The sequence below is a fragment of the Silene latifolia genome, chromosome Y (genome assembly GCF_048544455.1).
Source record: "Silene latifolia isolate original U9 population chromosome Y, ASM4854445v1, whole genome shotgun sequence".
Classification (NCBI taxonomy): domain Eukaryota; kingdom Viridiplantae; phylum Streptophyta; class Magnoliopsida; order Caryophyllales; family Caryophyllaceae; genus Silene; species Silene latifolia.
The window spans coordinates 308,234,777-308,253,498 of record NC_133538.1 but is presented as its reverse complement, the minus strand read 5'-3'; the positions used below and the strand labels follow the sequence as shown (position 1 = coordinate 308,253,498).

General features: G+C 36.4%; 1 protein-coding gene across 1 annotated transcript; it reads right to left on the bottom strand.

Moving 5' to 3' along the window:
- Nucleotides 1-3,651: 3,651 nt before the first annotated feature.
- LOC141631128 (uncharacterized) lies at nucleotides 3,652-5,749 on the bottom strand. The gene is made up of 4 exons (XM_074443841.1): nucleotides 5,568-5,749; nucleotides 5,310-5,439; nucleotides 4,485-4,979; nucleotides 3,652-4,386 (listed from the first exon to the last, which is right to left on the bottom strand). Exons 1-4 carry the CDS (start codon nucleotides 5,747-5,749, stop codon nucleotides 3,652-3,654), a joined length of 1,542 nt encoding a protein of 513 aa, XP_074299942.1.
- Between the last annotated feature and the right edge of the window lie 12,973 nt (nucleotides 5,750-18,722).

Genomic DNA, 18,722 nt, shown 5'->3' with positions numbered 1-18,722 from the left:
TAGCTGCTAATGACGGAGGAAAGTTTACTCATAGGGTTTTTTAATGGTTTATGATTCCTATTTTTCGATAATATAGTATATATGGGGTACCATGGGGTACCATGGGAGTAATTATTAATTATTAAGTATAATAATAATATTAAATGGGTTTGGTTTCTCCCACTATTATAACAGTATTTATAGTATAAACAATATATAATTAATAATATTGTGGTCCCTATGATATCATTGTCGCATTAATATTTCATCGATACACTAACTAACTAGTAACAATTAGTAATATTATTATTAAATCCTGAAACAATTCCCGACTTGCTTACTTATTTAATTATTTAATTAACATCTTATTCGCAACTATTATTAGAAATGCCATTTAATTATTTATTTTAATTACATAAATTATTCTCATAAATTACCATTAAATTATGGGGTATTACAGTCTTCCCTCCTTAAAATGAACTTCGTCCCGAAATTCGCCCACACTTACCACAACAACATTTATAAACATCCACACAACTGAACCTCATTCCAATTTATGATCATTGGTACATAACCAATTTACTTAATTATTATCAAACCATATCGTACTTATCAAAAGATGTCTCCACAATAATTCAAAACATTTGTAGTATCACATTCCTAGCTTCCCCCTAAAAATAAACTTTGTCCTCGAAGTTCGGAATATCAAACAACAGGAATAAAAAAACCATTTATGGCAACCTCTCAAGAACACTTAGTACACATAAGACAACTATTATTTTTTTAACATAACATTGATTGATGAATAAATGAATAACAACAATATGTGAATTACATTGATAACAAACCGACATTGTATAGTATATTCGAACTAACATTATTTAAACTTACTACTTGCGCGTTTATTTCCTATTAACGAAGTCTAATTCAAACATGGATGCAATCAATGTGAACATATATATATATATAGGCTTAGGATAACACATTCCGCATATCACTAGACATGTTATTCTACTTCACATAATTTACAACATCAAATGCCAATGTGGAAGAAATAAGAACAATTCTTTAGAAATTTAAACACAACTTACATTTTCAAGGATAAGAAAAACATGTTATAAATTCCAAAAATCACTAATAAATAATAACATAACTACCTCTTGAGCACTTATACTTTTTAGAAAATACAGAGAGTTAGTAATTTATAAGAGAAAGAATAAAGTTAAAAACTCATAAGGCCAATTTATAATGCATTTTACAAATTATTTGGTCAAAACAGAAATTTTACAGCAACTTGTCAGAAACTTAGGTCAACTTGTAAAAATCACTATTAATTGTCAAAAATTTAAATTGCAACATGGCTTATCAATTTGAAAACTTACACGAGTCTATTAAACAGTGAAGTTGGAATTATAATAAATCATTAAGTATTTTTTAAATGACAATTTTTACAAAAACATGGGACGAAATTATAACTGTACAGGAATATTCTGGCCACTGTCCACTAAATTATTTAATTCTCCAAAACCGTATATTATATGAATATGAGACTAGTGGAAAATGAAAGCTAACTTACAAAGGTATTACACATAAAAATTCCGTACAAGGATAATAAACAGAAAGTAAATGGCAGCAAAAACAATCAAGAGTAAAATTTCGAGAAATCAACCAAAATCACATTCTTCACAATTTCACGCAATTCCTTTACACTTCACATATTAATCATACCCACACCTCCCACATATATGCTAGCATAATTTCTCATATCAACATGCTCATAACAATATGTAAAAGAAATCATATCACATCCCTTCACTGTAAAGACAAAGTTACGTCCCCGTAACCGCAATCGCAAATAAAGACAACATGCAAGCAAGGCAACAAAACTTCCAAGGCATATTAAGCAATATTCCTTTTAAATTACCCCGCACTCTCAAGTATCCTCTCAAGGTTCCCGGTTCAAAACTGAGAGGGCCATGGTACGAATTAAGGGCGCCTTCTTAACCGCACTAAGAGGGGCTCCTAACAGTTTCTACCCGGGGTTCATTTTATTGAGACACAACCTAAGTTCATTATTATTCAATGGTTAGGCCTGAGAATCGTTTTGCTCTGTTACCACTTTGTAACACCCCCATTTATTCAGGAGCCTTTAGCTAGATATTCCCAAATAAATATAACTGTTACCATCTCGGTTTCACGAGGTAGTGAATAACAAAGTCCAACTCACCAAAGTGCTTTAAATTAAAACTTAATATTTACACGCTTATTACAACTTAACCAACTAAAACATAATATAAAATACAATACATCTCGCAGCGGAAATAAATAAAGTGATATAATTATTCTATGTGATCTAGACTTCAACTATGGTCCAAGTCGAGCTCTCATCCCAATGCTCCCGAGTCAGCTAATCTTTAGTACCTGTCAAATCTCCTCCCCATAAAACGTTTCATCGCAGGTGTTCACGAATACACAGTCAACCGCGAGGTTGAGTAGAAATAAACTAAACAACAATAATAATCCAACCCAAAATATATATTCATCAAGTTCTCATCACTTCATCCGTACAACTCACTTACATCACTGGCAGTAGCACAACTCCCTGAACATGCTATGCTCAACTCAATAACTGGCAGTAGTACTTTCGTACCATGCTCAACTGGCAGTAGTACCCCCGTACTATATACAACTGGCAGTAGTAATCACTTACTATGCACAACTATCTGGCAGTAGCAATCACTTACTATGCGCAACTGGCAGTAACAATCGCTTGTTATGCACAACTGTCAGTAACACACTCCGTGTTATGCTCAATTGAATAATCAACTCTCCATACCAAATATAACCCAACAACAAAACTCAATAAAAATCCCGTCATCAATCTCAACCAACATCTTAACATACTCCATTACTCTACTTTCAATAATGAATCACAATATTAACCTTAACCTCATAAATCGTCACATTTAAACATTCATTCACTTAACAATAAAACCGAGTTGAGTAGGAAATTCCTACCTTTTTGCAAATCCGCGCACACAAGCTAATTAGTAACGATCTTCTACAAAGTTGGATCCTTAGTTAAGAATGATGACGATGGAAAAAGGCGATCTATACTGAAGACGAAAATAAGACGGTTAGGCTTGTGTTGAGGTCGCCGAGCAGGTGCTAGCTCGATTGCGCCGCTATCCTGTTGCCTACGTGCTTACTCTTTCTCGCTCCCCCTTGTTTTTTTCTATTTGTTTGATGAAGCTGCTAATGACGGAGGAAAGTTCACTAATAGGGTTTTTTGATGGATTATGATTCCTATTTTTCGATAATATAGTATATATGGGGTACCATGGGAGTAATTATTAATTATTAAATATATTAATAATATTAAAAGGGTTTGGTTTCTCCCACTATTATAACAGTATTTATAGTATATACAATATATAATTAATAATATTGTGGTCTCTATGATATCATTGTCGCATTAATATTTCATCGATACACTAACTAACTAGTAACAATTAGTAATATTATTATTAAATCCTTAAACAATTCCCGACTTGCTTACTTATTTAATTATTTAATTAACATCTTATTCGCAACTATTATTAGAAATGCCATTTAATTATTTATTTTAATTACATAAACTATTCTCATAAATTACCATTAAATTATGGGGTATTACACTTTCATCCAAGATAGAAACTTTGACACTCCCATCGATGATTTCTCTAAGACCTCGTCAATAGGATCTTCATCATCAAACACAACGCTCTGTTCGCCAGGAAGGTGAAACTGCAGCCTTTCGACTGCGGGAGTCCTGTAGTGAATGTCAAACGCGAATATCCTCCAAACAGCCTCACATGCTGAAAGGTACCTATAATCGTAGTATCGTTTAATCTCGTCCACTTGTTCAGGAAATTGGTCGTGGCGGCGTCGATAAGAGGACTGCATTGTCACTCGATCAGATCCCTTATTTATATACTTGAAAAGATACTTGATCGCTTTAGACTGGTTACACCACTCCACATTGATATGTGCACGATTTTTCAGCAATAAGTACGGGTTATATGGCACGACAGATCCATTGTCAAGTGTCACTTTGTCCTTATATATTGTTGGTCCTGTTTTACTTCTCTTATAAATAGGATAACCGTCTTCGCCGATAGTTATTCTTTCGGTACACTTTTTGGGGAAATGTTTTGAGCATGTAGACCCAACCATACACGGTGATCGTGGTTTTGTAGTTCCACACGGTCCGTGAATCATGTGTGTGCAAACGACGGCATGTAACACAGGATTCTCAACCGGATCGGGGATCTCCGCTGAAATGATTTTATCGATATCCGCAGCTTCAGGGAACTTGTCTTCTCGATGTAAGAACAAAAGGATATGAGCATGTGGAAGACCACGCTTCTGAAATTCAATAGTATATACAACTGTAATACAATTACGCAAACATATTAGATTATATATTACGGCTTGATAAAATATGTCCAAATATTAAACCTGACAGATGAAAGATTGCGCACTGCTCTAACCCTGCCAAAGATATGGCGCTCTTTTAAATCAATCATCAACTCTTCGAGCTTAATCTTGAATACGCGAGACAAAATATCAGGACGATCCTCGGGATTAAGTCCCCTATTTCGAACAAACCGGGTGATTTCCGGCCACTTGGGATTGCACGTAAACGTGATAAATAGATCAGGGTAACCGAACCACCTACAAATGGTCATAGTATCAAGGTAGTTTACTCTCATATATGGGCCACCTCCCACCAAAGAAGAAGGAACAATAAGACGACTACCGGCGGAAGACGGCTCAACGTCCCCTCGTTCAACAGCTCTTCTAAGATTATTGTAATTGTCCACGCGAAGAAGATCTTGGTTGTAGCGTATAAACTTTAGTCTATGAGATTCAACCGATGCAAATCCGTCAACTAAAAACTGGTGATAGGCTTTACCGGATTGTAACAGAGTTGGAAATTCAACTGACAGTGGTCTATCCTGAATACGGAATGCATACCACTCTCTAAGTGTTAATTTATCACGCGGATTTTCAGAATTGCTATTTCGAAGAGAATTTTCAGAGTGAGAAATTCCCAATCGGTAACCGTCTTCCCCGCACGGAAATAATAAAGGATACTAGAGGGCCATGAATAATGGGTGTAACTCAGAAATACGTTGTAAACTTCCGCATGACTTTTGTACAATAATATCTCGTTTATCCATGTTTGGACCTAAATCACCCTCGATCAATGCTGCTACCTCTGAAACCATTGGACGATTATACATTCTCCCATCTCTGTCTCTTCTACAGATGAGTCAGATACTCACGTCGACGTTTTCATCGGAAGACAATCTGTCCCTAGCCATCCTAAATGTCTTTGCAACAGGATTATGTGAGTCGACCATCTTTTGCAGTAATTCAATCAGCTCATCGTTAAATCGCTCCGGAGTATCGTGGCTGCATTCATAGGTAATTAATAATAAGTTGTGTTTATTTATATTGGGTAACTAAATACCAAAACATCGATCTTTACAAATAATGCGTTAAACTAATATTCTAACGTATTTGTCTTGTATATGACATACTTGATTGCTTTTTTCCGATTTTCAACTTCTTCTTCTGTGCCATATATGTATAACTGACAAAATTTAGGAGTTATTCCGGTTGACGGCAACAAACTTCCTATTCGGTGAATATTTTGGCCTCCCATCCTAAATGTGTAGGGACCTCGACCTTGATTGACGGAATGATCAATCTTCCCACCCATGGATGTGAAATAAAACATCCCGTTATAAGCCCGGATATTCTCAATAAAATGCTTACTAAATGGATGTTGTCTACTTAGTAGAGACTTTAGGAGTTGAGGCGGTTCTTTTAACCATGGAAGCTTAACTTTGCCATCAGAGCAACACAATGAGAACTTAGGGCATCGAGTACCCTTTTTTTTTTTCCTTTCTTGAAACCACATTTGCGCTCTACATTATGTGCACTCGTATTCTGGGTCACCAATATCCCAATATCCTTTGAGTACTGAAACATTAAATGTCACAACAATATGGAAAAGTTAAATAGTTTGATTTATATAGCTATTTAAATCAAGTTATAATACTTCGATCATTAGCAAAAAATAAAATGACCTCCGTCGTTCCCCTGGGAAGATTGATTTTTTTGACTTCGGGAACATTCTCCGTGTGAGCGAAATGAGCTCGTTTCACGTCCAGTGAATACTTCTTGGTTTTTAGAAACTAAACCACTAAAGTCATCATAAGATTCACCAAAGGCTGAACATAAATCTCTTACTAATCGCTCCACCACATCTGGTGGACTATCGATACCTAAGTAGTCATGTTATAAACAACGGAGTTAGGATAAAAGCACGTAATAACAATAACGATTGTTATATACAAATTATTAAGATAGTATTCAATAACAATTTAAAACAAAATAACCATCGTTAATGAATTGGGAGGATTAATTTTGTTGGCCGAAGGAATATTCTTCGCGTAAAGCAAATGACCACCTACCATGTCCGGTGACTGCTACTTGACTTTCTGGTATTGAAGGTCTACATTCGTCGTATAATTCGCCAAAGGTTGAACATAAGTCTCTTACTAATCATTCGACTACATCTGGTGGACTATCGATACCTGTGAAGTAATGCAATAAACACCAGTTTAGAGAGTAATAAAACTTATACTCGATTTGTTAAATATTTTATTTATAATAGACGGCATTTTATATACTTGTGGTGGTGGAAGTAAGTGGCGTGGTTGGACTAGAATATTGAGGATCTATTTGCACAGATACAGCTGATGTCACTCGTCTTGCTTGTCGTCTAGTCGAAGCTAATATATACGAAATGGCTATTAGATTAGTTATTTTTGTTATAGCCATTAAATAATTTTTTTCCATGTTAATAACTAATACACAATATGAAAGTTATTTAATATTTTAATTACGAATAATAATTGAAAATATAAATAAGACAAAAATAGTTGTATTTATGTAAATCATATATGTACGGGTCCGATATCTGATGGCATCCGAAAAATATTGAGCCATATTTTTTATAAGTATAAAACAAAGCCCAAGCCAATGCAATAATATAGGTGACAATGGCCCAACTATTATTTAGATCCATAACTGAAACCCTAATAACCCGTCCCTTATATACTCGAATAACCCACCAACCCTCTTATTACCACACTTCTAAATCTTCGGCCGTCACTCTCCCCTCTCACTTAACTCTTCATATGCAACTTATTCAAACTTTAGATCTAAACTTTGAATTACTCGTTTAGATCTGCCTTAACCCAGAAAAAAACACATCAATCTCCACACTTTTAATTTGAAGATCTGCGCCGTCTATGATCGTTCATGACTGATTATGAAATTTTTTTATGTTCGTTAGTTTCCCGTCGTTTATTGCCATTATCAGTTCGCTTAACTCGGTATGTAAACTTCATATTCGTTTAACTATTCAAGTTTATGTTGATTTCATGGTAATTATAATTTTTCTTGATACTTTTTCAAATTATTGCTTGATTTTTGTTGAAGGCTTTGGTAGATCTGACCATTTTTATCTTAAAACTCATATAGAATTTATAGTTTTTACTATCAATATTTTCGCTTAATTTAAGGTATGGTTTTATTGATTTAGCCATCATGGTTTAATTGATTGTGGATCTTGATTTTCCTAAAAAATTTGTTGCATCACTAGAAAATTTTGTGCATGTTTACTTTATGTGATTTATTTGTTATTTCATGTTCATTGTTAATTCGAAAATGATAATCATAATTTTTGTGTTCATTGTTAACAATTGAATTTCTGGGTTAATAATTGAATTTCTGAGTTAATAATTGAATTTTCTGGGTTAACAATCGAAAATTTCTGGGTTAATTGAATTTTCTGGGTTAACAATCGAAAATTTCTGGGTTAACAATTGAATTTCTGGGTTCATCTCAATATGATACATTAATTTCTGGGTTTGAAACCCAGAAATTCAACCCCAAATGATGAAATCACCAACCCGAGTCCCAACCCGAGTCAACCGAGTCCGAACCCGAGTCAACTGAGTCCGAACCCAATACCCAGATACCCAGATATGGAACTTAATACCCAGATATGCAACTCAAACTTTTAATGATCAAAACCATAATCCTAAATAATTCGAAAACAAACCCAATTCTGTGTAATTACTTTTAAATCTTTTGTTCTAACGACTATGTTTTGATTTCTCTTAGGTAGTTTCAAATGGTAAGCAATCAGAGTATGCCTACACTTATTGAGATAAGTACAATTACTGTCATTTACATTGAACAATTGTTGAATTTCATTTTTTTTATAGCTGATGTAATATTCTGATTCACCCATACTAAGCATTTTTATTTGAATGCCTCATCTACAGCATAAAGAGAATAGGGACTAATGATGATTTATTTGGGATATTTTCACAAAAGTTAAGTCACTAGTTTTCATCTTTTTTATCTATTTTTATTAAGTTTTTATTTGTATATATTATTGTTAATTGAAAAAAATTGCCAAACTAAGTGTTCTATTTTATTGAATTTTCAGGTTCTGCTTTATATTTTTTTTGTTATGTTTGGATGATGGCTGAACACAGAAGCTCTATGTCTGAGATATAATTTTCGAGGCATGGAAAGATAAGTATATAAAACTTCTTATGAATGCTTACTTGTTTCATTCCCGTTGTAGTTTTTCCGCTTCTATGTTGAGTTTGTGTTATTTCCTTTTTCCATTGCTTAAACTATTGCACATCTAATGCCTTTATCTTCCCGAATCCTTGCTTCTTCTTTTATTTGTTATTCTCTCTTTGCTGATTTCTTTTTTTCTTGTACTATTAATTAAGAGGATTACTTGAGCTTTTCTCGGAAATCTTTAAGGAGCTTAGGAAATTAGTGAATGATTGTGAAGTTGTGTTTTTGGTATATATATAAGTGGAAATAACCACTGTTAGTGGGGATATGTTAAAGGGGTAGTTAATGACTTTGTTCACCATGAGCAACTTAACTTCTTGTTAGTGGGATCATGTTAATGGAGGTAGTGAATAATTTCTTTTGCGCCCTTTTTTGAAATTTTGCTGGTGAAATTTTTAAAGATATTTAAATTTCATTTTGCAAAAGTTTTTTGTTAATTGAATAATATCATTTTTAACCCCACACTCCTATTTATTTTGTCACATGATATTTTTGTCATCTATTTTGGAACACGACTGCCTTTATTTTGTCACTGTTTCTGATTGTTTTTGGTCTCCTTTTTTTTATATTGACTAATTCACCAATTATAAGGAAAATAATTCTGAAATAAACTTGGGCCGTCCTTCTTTGAAAAGATAAATTACAACTATAGTTCCGTCTTAAAAAAACAGCCATGCTTGAAAATTGAGAAATAATATCCGAACTACTGCCGAATTACGTCAAACTAACTTGAATGTTGAAAAAAATATCCAAACTACTGCTGAATTACGTCGGACTAATAAAAAATAATGCACTTTAATGCTTCTTATGCCATTCAAATCTTTGTTGATTTCCCTTTTTTTGCTGATGCTTCGTCTTGCACATCTCCGTCCTTGTCTGTCTCAAATAATGTCTCTTGCTTGACGGTGTCAATGACTCCGTGTTACTTCCAGTTTCATCTTCTGCTTCCTGCATTTGTTTCTGTTTGCATAAGTAAGTTCTAATAGATAATAATAATTTGTGTTAATTTTGCGTTTAATTACTATATTTGGATTGAATTTCACACCAGCAAAGAATCTGATTGTGTTTCACTTGTGACGACACTTTCCTGTGGCCAATTATTACATATACTTTAAATAATGATTGTTTTAAATCAAGGAATTGTTAAGGAAAATCTGTCAAAGATAGTATAGAAGTGTTTTTTTACCTGTGTCATATTTATTTTTGAAATCTTTTCCACAGATTCATCGTTATGTGTTCCCTTGACAGCACTATCATCCTATAATGGTTCACAGATTTTTTACAATCGCTTAAAAGTGTGTATAATTAATTTTTTTCGATTAATCTTTGAAGGGATAATTATGTTTTACCTCTGCAATGCTGGCGACTAAGACTTCATTCTCGTATTGAATTTTCCCGTGCACATATCATGTTAATATTTTAACTTCTTTTTAAGTAGATTGTATTTCCTAAATGCAAAAAATTTTATATTCGCTACCAAAAGACAGCCCATTGAATCTGGTATTTCACTTGTGGCAGCACTCATTTCCTGGTTTTAAAATGCTAACATTGTTAGCTAAACAATTATTGATATTTGATAAAATTTAATAAACAATTTAAATTGCTTTATTACCTGTATCATTTTGTATTGTTCAGTCCATGCTTCTATATGTCTCAACTCATCACTGTAGTCCACAACCGTGTAGCAGCTTGAGCTTAATTCCATATTGTACCTTTTGTCAACTATTAACTTGAGTACATACTTCTTTCGTAACATTGAAGTTAGTTCTTGTGGTACTCCTCGGACATCTCCTACCTGTGTATATTTTATATTTAGAGAACTTTTGATGCTATGATTAAGATTATATGAAACACAAAGTATTAGTGTGTAATGTAATTTTGTGATCATACCTGGTGTAGTTTGTCTAAACATTCCAAAGCAGTTTTTGCAATCTTTTTTTTTTTATTTGTTTATCATACATGATTAAATTTGCATTTGCTCCATTATCATCATTAATTATAAATCTCACCTTAAATCTGCATGTATAAAATATGATTATGTTGTAAGATATTTATGTATACATATTGATATCGTAGAATCAAAATACATAATGATATCGTAGAATCAAATCGTAGAATCAAAATAAATGGGATTTTACCTTGTTGCTCTATTTTCGCTGCCCTCTTCATGTGCTGTACAATTTTCGTCCGAGCAGTACCATTTGCCATGTCTCTTCCCAACTGGACTTGTACACTTTTGGCATATATTACGGTACCATCCAAAAGTGTCGTCTATTTCATTCAAGTATGCTACTGTCACATATTTGCCAGCCTGTTTTGTACATTTGAGTAAGTTTTCAAAAACTAAAGAAACTAATTATAATGATTAATATATATTTGTGAATCATGTAAATGCTAACCAATTCAGTACACGTGATTTCGTGTAATGTCTTGCAACTTTCATCCAATATTGTCTTGTTCTTGCTTTCAACAACTCCTTTACTTCTACTAGGCCTTGCTCTTAATCTGCATTATTTGGTGTGTTAGATGAGGTAAACTTGTTTATGCAGTTTTTATGTTTAAAAAAAATCTTTTTTTTTGCATGTGCCCACCTTGTCCTAATATAATGTGCCTCTGACATTTCTGGATTAACATAAATCTTGCTCACATTGTCTACAGTTGATAGACGTATATGTCCTCCTATAATTCGAATGAAGTAAACAAATATTTAGCGTGAATTTTAATAAGCAAATATTATTATAATCTGGAAAATAGCGTTTGTTTTAATGAACTGGCATTGTAGACGTTACCTTTTGTGACTACCCTTTCCACGCATTGCAAAACAATAATTGGTTTCTCCGACTTGTAGCGAAGATTTGTTGCTATATGTTCACCGTCTTTTGTGTATGGTCCCCACATCCAAAATGATAATTGAGTATCGCTGCAATTTGCTAAGGATGGTTTTGATAAGTAATGTGACATTTTTTTGAAATCAACTTTGACATCGAAAATAACTGAGTCTTACTCTTGGTTTGCCAAGTCTAGTGCCATTCTTTTGGAGTTGTTATGTACGAAAACAGCTTTGTAGTCCTCTACTCCTCCTATGACATCTATAATAATATAAAATTTATTTAGTAAATTGCACATAAAATATAAATTTCACTGTGATAAACATCTATATGAGATTAAACGACATTTAAAAAATTAAGTTGTTAATGATGATACCTATTAGTTGCCTTCCTTCTAGTTTGTTACTAATGATATCTTCAAAAGAGACAAACTTAAAACCATGCTTTGGAATTGAGCCACACTCTATTTCATCAATGGTTGTCCGTGTACCAAATCTGATCCGACACTTGTGTGTTGTTGCAAGGTTGAATCCGTGGTTACGGACTGTTTGGAATCTCCCTATTTTGTACGTCTTCTCTTCTTGAATTTTTCCCTCGTATTTCTTGATAAGTGATTTTGTGATTAATCCTTGAATAACATTTTTCTCTTCGTCAACCAATAAGAATTCAATTTTCTGAAAATTCCCTTTTCCATGATTGTTCCATTCGTCTTTTTTCCATTTCCTTATCACCCTTGCTTCTATGTATATATTAAAGTCTCCTTCTTGAATTTCAGCAATCGTTTTTTGGGTTGGTTGTTCCATTGTTGAATGTATTTTGTTAATGTGTTTGTTTTGAAATAAGTGGCTGGAAAATTCTGAAGATTATATGGAGGGAGTTTATTCTGGGTTTTAGGTAGTGTGGGGTAGTTAATTGGTAATGGGAGATTGTGGATTGTGGATTGTGGAGGTAGTAGTGGTAATTTGGTAGGATAAGTGGGACATTATTTGATAATCTGAATTTTAATTTAATTACTTAACTAATAATCTGTAATTTTAATTTTATTTTAATTACTTTAATTTCATTAATAATTAATGTTAATCATCAATATCATTATTGTGTATGTTTTTTCAATGAACTACAGTATTAATATGAATATTCTGAATATTCTGATTCTTATTGTGTTACAGTTGTGGACATAATCTATAATTTTAATTTAGTTACTTAGTTTACTTAAATTTAATTAATAATTAATGTTGATGATTAATATCATTATTGTGTGTATTTTCACAGAATTACAGTATTAATATTAATATATTACGATTTTTATTGTGTTACAGTTGTGGACATTATGAGATTTTATAAACGTTCATATCGATGATGAATGGGGGAAATTCTGAGATTTTATAAAAGATGGAAGCCTGGAGGTAGGTATGATTACTATTGGCAGCTAACTAAAATGTCACCCCACAAAAAGTGGTATGTCGGCATTTAGTTATTGTTACCAAGTTTTCATTAAATCTCGATGATGAGTGGTATGATACCGATCTGAGAGATCTTTCATATTTTTTCATTTTTGTTTAAATTATTTGTTTTCTTTTTATTATTTTTTACATTAATGTTTTTTTTTCTCGTTTTGATGTAAAGCTAAACAAATTGGAATCAAAGGTCGTCCACATTTGATGAATGTAGCGGATTGTAGTTTGTATATCTGCCTCTAATACTTTATGATTTTTCGATTTTATTTATTTAATTTGTAATATTTTATTTTGTAGTAATGTAATTTTATTTAATTTTTAGATTTTAGAGTCTATCGTTTTTGTATTAGCAGCCAGAATCATTAGACGTTATTTCGACCGATCAGCACCAAATATATGAATTTCTCAATTTCTGAGACCGATTAATTCATGAAATTTTGGTAGGGGTCGACATAACTTATAATTTCTATTCTTTTGTCAAGCTATCATAGAAAATTTTTGTAATTTTGTTCTGTAAATTGATTTAATCGATTTTGGATATAGATATTTTTTCGTCAAAGAATATTTACACGGAATAAATAACAACTAAACAACTTTGTTCATGACGGAAATTAACAGCAAAAGATTAGCAAATATGGAGAGAGAGTAATTAATTCCCAAAACTTTAGTAGGGGCCCACCAATGCTGATTTTAAGCAACCAATAGAAATCCAGGAAGGAACCCAGCTTTTACACTAGTTAGATTAAAAAGTCAGCAATTATCCGTAATAAGCCCGTAAGTGCTTCGGTGAGCCTAACGTGTATCAACATTAGTAATAGCGTACAAAATGACAATGTAACGTTGGCCAAGATTTTCTTTGACTTTGGGTCCCGGAAACCATTTTTCTACATTGAGATTTCTAGAGTTGACCTAATGTCTTACATCCACTTCACCGCCCAATTTGCTATTCGGTTCAGATCCTATAAGTTCAGTTCAGTTCAGATTCTATAAATTCAGTTCAGATCCTATAAGTTCAGTTCAGTTCAGATTCTGTAAGTTCAGTTCAGATCCTGTAAGTTCAGTTCAGTTCAGATTCTATAAGTTCAGTTAAGTTCATATCCTATAAGTTAAGTTCAAATCTTATAAGTTCAGATCCTATAAATTCAGTTTAAAAAAGTTATATACAGAGTATTATTTTTAAAAACTGATGCAAACACATTTGACATTATTAACTATTCGATACATATATACACTATTATTTTTAAAACAAAATTATCACTCTTCTAATTATTTTTTATCGTAATCGTAATGTAACCGTAGTATAATGTATGAACAAATCAATGTATATAAAGCGGAAAAATGTTATTATCTTACCTTGTGTTTTAGACTATATTTTCAATCAGTTTTCTCTCTTAGTTGCCCACTAATTTCTTGTAATTTTTTGTGTTTAATCTCAATAAAAGTTTGCGTTTTTTATAATAATAATAATAACAACAACAACAACAACAACAACAACAACAACAACAACAACAACAACAACAACAACAACAACAACAACAACAACAACAACAACAACAACAACAACAAAAACAACAACAACAACAACAACAACAATAATAATAGGGAGAGACGATTTCTTCCATACGGTTTCATCAACTGCCGTCACCCATTGTTGCCACCCTACCCACCGCCTTCATCTCACGTCACCGGCGCCGACATCAGGATCGTCGGAGTCTGTTGTGGGGGTGAAGTCTGAGGGGTGGAGTCGTCTGATAGGGTTTCAGGTGTTATGATTAGGGCATCGGATTGTCGTCTTTCTGTCGTCGTTGGCTGCCAACCGCCGCCTCCAGTCGACCTTTAGACCTCACGTCGCCGGTTAGGGGTGGTGTTTGTTGGTTGTTTCGAACGGCGGCTGTAGTTGTTGGACGGTTTCGTTGGTTGTTTTGTTAGGGCAGTGTTGTCGCATCTGGGTTCATTGTCGCCTGCCTGCGGTGACTGCACCTTCGCCACCACCCTTTGACCACTAGACCTCACGTCGCTGGTCCTTGCTGTGGTGGCCGATTACTCTGCCTTAGCGTCAACCTCTAGTGAGTTTTCTTCTTTGCGTGTTGCTGCATTTTCATTTTTTTTATTTTTTGGCTGCGGTTTCTGTTGCGATGGCTACTGCGGTTTCTGCTAGGAGTTGTTTTTGAGGTGCTGGTTGGCTACTGTTACACTGTTCGGCCGCGTATAGTTGTTGCCTGCTGTCTAGTCGTGTAGGTGGGGGCTGTGGTGGGTGTTACGGGCTGCTTTGTCGTGGTTTTGTGCTGCTGTTTGTCGATCACCACCGGAGTGGGTGGCGTGTTGGTGGTCAGTAGTGCTTTCTTCTAGGCCGCTGGTTAGCTTGTTTCTTTGGCTTCCTTGTCCTTTTTCTGCCTCTATCTCCTTGTGCGGTTACCTGTGTGGTGGTTTCGTTCGGGTGGTTGTTTGGTGGCTATATTGTTTTTTGTGCAGGTGGGGTGTGGGGGTTTTCTTCTTCCTTCATGCCCGAACTTGTGAGATGTCATTGTCCTTTTTCGGGTATTCATGCGTGTCGGGATGGTTTCGGTAAGGGCCTGACTAAAGCGGCTTGGCAGAAACATTTACATGATCGACATTGTCATGATGGTGCGTTGGACCTTACGCGTCAGACTCTTACTAAAAGTTTTATTGTTTATTCCAATGCCGAGAGTTCTTTGAGACGGATGGGGCTCTGGTTGTGTGGGGTGTGTTTTAAAACCCGTACTTTTAGAGCTAGATGTCGGCATAGTCGGGGTGATATTGTGATGCATCCGGAGTGTGTTGATGGCCTCTACACCTTCCATATTCATGGTATACCGAGACCTTTGGCTCCTTCTACTTCGGTTTCTTCTGATGATAGTGTCGAACTTGTTCAGTGGTCTATATCTTTGTTGGATCGGTTATTGGCTTTGGGTCTTCGCACCGTGAAATCCATTCCTCCTAAGTGTCGTCTTGGGTTTGCTCGGGCTTTGAAAGGGGCCTTGGATGAGGTGTTTAAATCCCCTAGTGATCTTTCCCGCTGGGTTCGTTTGCTTGCCCTACCTCTTTGTTTGCTTAGGACTTTCGCTCCTCGGAGTAATCATGAGTGTCAGACTGCTATTCGTCATTAGCATCAGGAGGAGAGTATTACCAGGGCTATCTTTGCTTGGGGGGCACCTGGGGGGGTTTGCAGTTGTTGCAGGAGTGTTTTGATGAGGGTCCTTCTTCATTTACTGTGGATGAGCATCTAGATTTGAGTGAGCTTAACCTCCGCCAATGTCGGCGGAAGATTTGTGATGGCAACTATACTGCTGCTGTCCGGGTGCTTTCTTCCTCTGGAGTTGCCCCCTACTCCGATGCCACTCTTGTGGCCCTGCGTGAGAAGCATCCTGTCGCCCCGCCTCCTTCTTTGACTCCTTTGTCTGAGGATCATCATCCTCTGGTTGCCTCTTCGGCGGTGGTCTTGGATATGATTAGGAGTTTCCCACGTGGTACTTCTTGTGGGAGGGATGGTTTTCGTGCCCAGTACCTTATGGACTGTTTGAGTGGCGCTGCTGTGGCTATCTCTGACGATTTGATCACTTCTATTACTAGGGTGGTTAATCTTTTTCTTGAGGGCCGGTGTCCTCTTCCTCTGGGTGAGTACATTGCCAACGCCCCTCTCACGCCGCTCGTTAAACCGGGTGGTGGGGTTCGTCCTATTGCTGTTGGTACGGTCTGGAGACGGCTTGTCTCTAAGGTTGGTGCTTCTATGGTTGGTCCATCTTTATCTTCTTATTTTGATGGGCTTCAGTACGGGGTGGGTGTGTCCGGTGGAGGAGAGGCTATCTTGCATGCCTTGAACCGGCTCGTTGAGGCTCGGGGGGCTCAGGTGGGGCTTTCTATGTTGCTGGTTGATTTCCAGAATGTGTTCAACCTATCGTTCGACCATGCTTCAGGAGGTCCGCCGTCGTTGCCCGGCTCTGTCCCGTTGGGTGGAGTTTTGTTATTCCAGCCCGACACACCTTTTTTATGGGGAGCACTGCTTGTGGTCTTGTCAGGGTGTTCAACAGGGTGATCCGTTGGGCCCTTTGCTTTTCGCTTTGGTTTTGCATCCTTTAGTTTGCAAGATCCGTGCACTTTTGACCTCACTTTGCAGGCGTGGTACTTAGATGATGGCACCATCGTGGGTGATACTTTGGAGGTGGGGAAGGTCTTGGATTTGATTATGGTGGATGGCCCTCGTTTTGGTTTGCATCTTAATGTCTCCAAGACGGAGGTCTTTTGGCCTGTTGAGGATCCTCGGAGTCGACTTCCTGGGATTTTCCCCCATTCTATTTCTCGGCCATTGCGTGGTGTTATAGTTTTGGGTGGACCTGTCAGTGCTTGTTCTGATTTTAGCAGTGAGATTGTGGCGAAGAGAGTAACCAAGGCCATTGAGCTAATGGATTTGGTTGCGAGGATTGAGGACCCGTAATGAGAGTTGCTTCTTCTTCGAGCTTGTACTGGTATTTCCAAGCTCTACTTCTCACTTCGTACTTGCTCCCCTAGTGTTTTTGGGTCTGTCCATCTTCCTTTTGATGCCGCTCTTCGTTCTAGCTTGGAACGTATTATCACCGCGTCGGGCCCGGGTTTTTGGGATTGGCAGTGGTGCCTTGCTACATTCCCTATTCAGCTTGGTGGTCTTGGTGTCTATGCGGCGGGAGATGTTTTATTTTATGCTTTTATTGCGTCCCATTTGCAGTCTGGTTTGCAGGCTAAGCTCCTCGGCCCTTCTGGTATTGTAGCTGCTGGCCCTGCTTTTGATGATGTCGCGCAGGTGTTTACTGCGACTACAGGATCTGGTATTTTAGGTAACCCTAGTGAAATTGCTGCCCCCAAACTTATGAAAAAATTGGCAGATATTTATTTCGCAACGGTTGCTGCTGCCTCAGAGTCGGTTTTCTCTTTGACACCACACCAGCTTGCTCTATGGCAGTCTCAGCAGGGTTCTCACTCCTCTGATTGGTTACGTGCGGTTCCTATCTTGGGGTTGGGTCAGACTATGAACGGGATGACTTACCGTAGTGTGTTGGGGTATCGTCTGGGTGTTCCGTTATTCACGGTATCTAGGCCCTGTCCGGCTTTCTCTCGGGTTTTTGCTGAGGATTTTTTGGGGACCACGCTGTTTCTTGTACCTGTACTATGGGCGTTAAACATCAGCATAACCTTATCCGGGACACTCTTTTTGACATCTGCTATAGATCTGGGATTACTGCGGGAAAGGAGGTCGATATCGGTTTGGTTGATGGACATGGTGGCTCTCTTCGTCCTGCGGATTTATTGCTTTATTCTTGGGACATGGGGCGTGATGTGTGCGTCGACTTGACAGGTTCTTCTCCTTTGACTCGGGATCGGGATGACGGATTTTGTGCCTGGCGGGTTGTCGCCGATCTTTGCTCAAAAGTGTGCTAAGTATGGGGATTTGTGCGCGGTAGAGGGTTATGGTTTCCTTCCTTTCTCTTTCTCTTCGCTTGGGGAGCGGGGTTCGGATGCTGTTGCCTTGCTCAAGCGGATCCAGAAATTCTCGGTATCTCAGGATGTTGGGGCTCGGGTTGCCGCTTACATTTTTACTAGACTTAGCTTTGCTATTGCTAAGGGTGTGGGAGCCCAGATTGTCTCTCGGCTCCCCACCAATTTCATGTGAACTTTTCTTTTTCTTTTAATGAAAGCTGCGCGCATTCTTATTATAAAAAAATAAATAAATAAATAAATAATAATA